The sequence below is a fragment of the Leptopilina boulardi genome, unplaced genomic scaffold, assembly GCF_019393585.1.
Source record: "Leptopilina boulardi isolate dan_hultmark-lab unplaced genomic scaffold, ZJU_Lbou_2.1 LbouV2_367, whole genome shotgun sequence".
NCBI classification, from domain to species: Eukaryota; Metazoa; Arthropoda; class Insecta; order Hymenoptera; family Figitidae; genus Leptopilina; species Leptopilina boulardi.
Window position 1 is genome coordinate 341,034 of NW_026137937.1, and position 5,380 is coordinate 346,413.

The 5,380-nt window shown below is 26.6% G+C and overlaps 1 protein-coding gene across 1 annotated transcript; it reads left to right on the forward strand.

The window, feature by feature from the left end:
• The first annotated feature begins 243 nt into the window (after positions 1–243).
• LOC127286992 (uncharacterized) lies at positions 244–4,961 on the forward strand. Its single transcript, XM_051313667.1, has 2 exons — positions 244–882; positions 2,852–4,961. Exons 1-2 carry the CDS (start codon positions 672–674, stop codon positions 3,181–3,183), a joined length of 543 nt encoding a protein of 180 aa, XP_051169624.1. The 5' UTR covers positions 244–671; the 3' UTR covers positions 3,184–4,961.
• The last annotated feature ends 419 nt before the right edge of the window (positions 4,962–5,380 follow it).

A 5,380-nucleotide genomic window follows, 5' to 3' on the forward strand; every position in this document is an offset into this window, starting at 1 on the left:
CATGATAATAAAAATTATTCAAACTAAATTTAATTATTTGAGCATGCACTTGTTTGTTTTTTTTGTATCTTGCAATGCAACGATCTAAAAGTCAAATTAATATTATGCATCCCAAAGTGTGTTTTCAACTAATTATATACTTCTCGGCAGAGTGGCTTCCGCAAAAAGCTATTGATGACGAGTGCTTGATTTCGTACCATCGAATTTAATCAAGTGTGAAACGAACTTGAGTATAATGGCTGTTGCACTCTCCCACGACGAGGTAAAAAAAAGGAGTCAAGCATAGAGACGTAGTTCGTCCTACAATAAAATTTCATCTCGCGTAAATTCTCGAGAGTACTCACGGCCAATGATTGCCGTAGTTTCAAGAGAGAGAGAGAAAAAAAAATGGAATGAACAAGAGGGATCTTTCGTCACGCGTCAGTACCATGTTAGATATATAGAAGGTCCTCTTCTACTCCGATGGTTTTCACGGATGTTCTATATAAACTATTGGCTCACTCAGAATTCATCTCAGTTGACATAAAGTTCGCGATCGTATCACTGGATAATATTTTGAATTGTGAATTATTCTTATTTTCCATCAAACAATCATTTTAGTGTGAATGAACTGATCGTGATCAATCAACTTGGATTACAAAAGAAAAAAAAATTCGACAAATGTGTAAACAATGATTTTTGTCTGTAGCTTGTGGTTGGTGATTTTATTGCCAATTTTCATTCATGGTGACGATGCGTCTTCCTCGCATCCATCATCAACACTTGCAAATTTTGTTAAACAAACATATACCACAACATCGGCATTGGATTGGGTCAGTGATAGTATTCTCAATGTAATCAATTCATTGATTCCAAATAAACAACCCTCCGATGGTGTTGAAGGTAATAAGAAAAAGAAAGTATTTTTAACAAATACGTGTTTCATATTTGGAAAAAAAGGAGGAGATTTTTTTTTTTATTTCATTTTTATCCGCAGAAACATCTTTCTCGCTATTTACTGGGGGCAGAAGTTCTTCTTTAGCTGAATACATTCCACTGGGGTCATTCTTAAGTATATCATACTGTTGCTCATCTATTTTTTCTTTTTTTTATTAATATTTTTTTCTTCTCTACTTATTAACTATGTTTAGTGTTTTTTTATTCTTTTTCCTCGTATTTCAATTCTTTTGCATATTTAAGTTTTAATTAAATTTTGTTGTTTTAATAAATTTTAGAATTTTTCATTTTATTATCATTTCGTTTTCACTGAAAAAACAATTTATTTGATTCAAATAATTGGTTATTTGATTATTATCAAATAAATATTTACCTGAACCAAATAATTTTTATTTGCATTAAATAAACTGTATTTGAATCAATAATTTTTGTATTTGAAACAGATACCATTTCATTGACTCAATAATTATTTAATAAAAATAAATATTTATTTAATAATAGTCAAGAGTAACCGATTATTTGAATCAAATAATTTTTTTTTCAGTGTATTGTTGACCGAGAAATGAAGAATATTTTTTTCAAAATAATTAATAATACTTCTTAGTAAGAACTAATTAAAAAGGAGTAGTTTCATAACAATTTTTTTAATAAAAAGTTGAGAAAAATCTGATCCTTGGAAAGAACAAAATAACATAAAAAATGTATGTATATCCTTCTAAGGATCAAATTTTTCTCAACTTTTTATTAAACATTCCGGAAGGGAAAATCCTTACTCTATAAATTTTTTTAATAATTATCTCAATACATTTCCTGATTTTTGTAATTTAAAAACTTTTTCTATTCATTTTCTTCATTTAATACATTAATATTTATAATTAACTTATATTTTAATATAGTTTATAGATTTATAGTTATAGTTTATGTAATAAAATAAAGAACTGTGTTTATGTAATTAATTTCTTAATTAATTCAATAAATTAGTAGTAATTAAAAAATCACTAAATGAGAAATAAATCTTTAGTTATTATATTTTATCATTTTTTCCCATTTATATTATTTTATTTTTTTTATTTTATTTATCATATTATTTTATTTAATTATTTATTATTATGATTTATTAATTTTCATTTTCTTATGTTTAAAAATAAAATTCTAATTGAAATAAAATTTTTTTTTTTTTTTTGTTGTCTAAAATGGGAATACATTCTTTATAATATGACGCTTATAAATTATTCTTGATATACTATTACATTTTTAATTCGATTCGGTGATTTGAGAGAGCGGAACAAAACTCAAATAAGCAAATTTCAGTACGCGAATATTCATTTTTCTCTTTCATTGTGACATACATTTCTCAAAATTATATATGATACTCATGACAGCTGCGTAGATACTAATTTTAATGAAATAATTGGTTGAATTTTATTTCTACCATTCTACAAACAATAATTGTTTTCTAATGGATTTTTAATGTTTTAAGATAATTAATTAATCTTGAGCCCATTTCTCTGAGCTATATATAGCTACTATTTAATTTTTTAAGAACACAAAAATCAAACATTACGAAAGCTAGTATCATTTTTGGTAGTCAATCATAAAAACAGTGTCGTTAAAGAAATTTTATCTCCTTTCTTTACTTATTAAAAAAATTAGAAAATAAAAAAATGTTCTCAAAATATAAATAATTATCAGATGGTTTTAGAATATTATTTTTTTTTTAATTTGATACTCAAAATAAAAACAGGAAGGAAGAAGCATATTTAACAATTACTATTATTTCACACATTATTATTATTGTTATGTTTATTATCTATTGTTATCAATTATTATCAATTATCACCAATCATTATTAATTTTTATTAATATTATGTCAATAATATAAAAAAATACAAATTTCAAAATGTTTTTTTTTCAGGTCGAAAGAAGAAAAAATTTAAGCTTAACAAATTTGTTTTACCGTTACTTATTGGATTTCTTCTCATTAAGTCCATTCTACTACCAATTGCATTAAAATTTTTGGCAGTCTTAAGTGGAAAAGCAGTTGTTTTGAGTTTAATGAGCCTGATTCTAGCAGCAATTGTAGGATTGAGAGCTGTTGCTCAAAATCGAGTGGATCAACGAAGTGACAATGATGTTGTTCATCTTCCTCTAACCAAATACAGAAGAAAAGATTTCTCTGATTTTAGAGATCATTATGAAGATGAGGAGCCCTACAGATATTACAGAGAACGTCGACGACGAAAGTAAATTAATTCTCGTTTCATTATAAGAAGTAAAGATAAAATTATTAATGTTTAGAAATTATTTTTCTCTAAATTGAAACAATCATATTATTAAAAAAAAAAATTAACGAAGTCTTTACATTTAGTTAATTATTTAGTGGAACTTGAATACCAAAAAAATTGTTTTTTTTTGCCCAACCAAATTTTGGTTGCTGAGACAATATATTTTTCTCAGTGTAGTTTTGTTCAAGTCAATTATTTTTTCTGAATTATGGTAAATTGTATGCTAGTAACAAAAGTCCGTTTTAGTCAGACAAATCTGCAGATCTTTTAAGCTTATAATCTATATATAATTATATAAAAATAATTTGTTTCAATATGATTTCAAATTTTTTTAAAAAATTTTGTGCCAGTAGGCTAGTTTGGCTAAAAATAATTTTTTTTAATTTAAATCTTTCAAAATCTGTAGTAAAAAGTAATTTATGTCTGGCGAGTATAGTTTCATATTTTTTAAAATTTTTGAGTTAGAAGAAAAAGTAATTTTAGTCATATACAGGGGGTCAATTGCGTAACTTTTTCCAGATCCCACATTCTGTATTCCACATTCCGGATCCCACTTTTAAAATTCCGTATTTTAGATTCCATATCCTGGATCCCAATTTCAAAATTCACCATTCGGGATTTCACATTCCGTATTCCGGATCCTACATTCCGGATTCTACATTCTGAATCCAATATTCCGGATTAAACTTTTTACATTCTGTATTCCGTATTTCATATTTTGGATTCCACTTTCAAAATGCCGGATATGGAATACGGAATGTGAAATATAGGATCCGGAAAATAGAATTTTAAAAGTTGAATGCGGAATACGGAATGCGAAAAGTGAGATCCGGAGTGTGGAATGTAAAATACGGAAATTTAAAAGTGGGATTCGGCATTTGGAATTTGAAATACGGAATGGGAAAAGTGGAATCCTGAATACGGAATTTAAAAAGTAGAATCCGGAATGTAAAAAGTGGAATCCGGTATGTGGGATACAGAATTCAGAATTCGAAATTTCGAAAGTAGAATCCGGAATGTGGAATTCGGAATACGGAATGTGAAATATGGGATCCGGAAAAAGTTATGTAATTGACCCCCAGAACAGTTTAAAATTTCGTAAGTTTTGTATAACAATAATAAACATCGGTTTTAATCAGACAATGTTCCAAATTCTTATTAATATGTGATATCAGTAGCAAACGTTAGTTTTAGTCAGATAAAACTCGCTAATTTCATAAAAATTTCAGGACAGTGGTAAATTTCAATTATAGTCAAACTTATCCTTTTCCTTAAATTTCTGTTTTTTTTTAGTTTCAGTAGTAAAAGTCGGTTTCTGTCAGACAACTTTCAAAATTCTTGTAATTTTCATATCACCAAGAATAGTCACTTTCACTAAGACTTTTTAAAGTCTTGTAATTTTCATATCAGTGGGAATAGTCACTTTCACTAAGCATATTTAAATTCTTGTACAATTGGAATTAGTGGTGAAAATGATAGTTTTCAGTCAAAAGGTTTCAATGTTTTCTTTTATTTTTTTTTTCATTTTTAGTAAAAGCCATTTTTGATAAAGAAAATTCAAATTATTATAAATTTTGGCATATGATGAACATGAATTTACAAAATGAGTTTTAAGTTTTTTTTCTGTTTTTAAACTTTTTTGTGTTTTTTTTTATGTAAAACATTTAAAACAATTATGTAAACATTTTAAATTGTCATTATGAGAAAAAATAATTCATTACAATATTTTGTGGACATTTTTTTTTTGTTTTGGACCAATTTCTCTCAAAAATGATGTAAATAAACTCGAACCGAGAACATACGAGCAAAAAAAAAAAGTATTTTGACATTAAGTACTTTGCCTTGAAATGTACATTTGTCAATGAACTTGATTCTAAGTCAAGATCAGAATTTCATTGACGCGGTTGCGATGTGGACTTATGTAAGCCTGCTAAGCGTTTGCGATGAGAGAAAGTTCAACTTATATATATATATATAATGTGAAAAATAAAAATCGTTCACCACATTCCAGTTTCGCCTTATTGAATAATTGATAAACTCTTGTTCTTATAATATTAACGATGATAATTGTGTTACAATTATTATATTGTTTTTCTATAAAAAGCGCCGTAGAACAAGTTTAGTTTATAAAAGATATCTAAATTATTTTCTTCTCGTAT

Coding starts and splice junctions, on each gene's coding strand:
- LOC127286992 (XM_051313667.1), top strand. CDS start 672: ATGATTTTTGTCTGTAGCTTGTGGTTGGTGATTTTATTGCCAATTTTC. Junction 883..2,851: donor ACCCTCCGATGGTGTTGAAG/GTAATAAGAAAA, acceptor TTTTTTTTTCAG/GTCGAAAGAAGAAAAAATTT.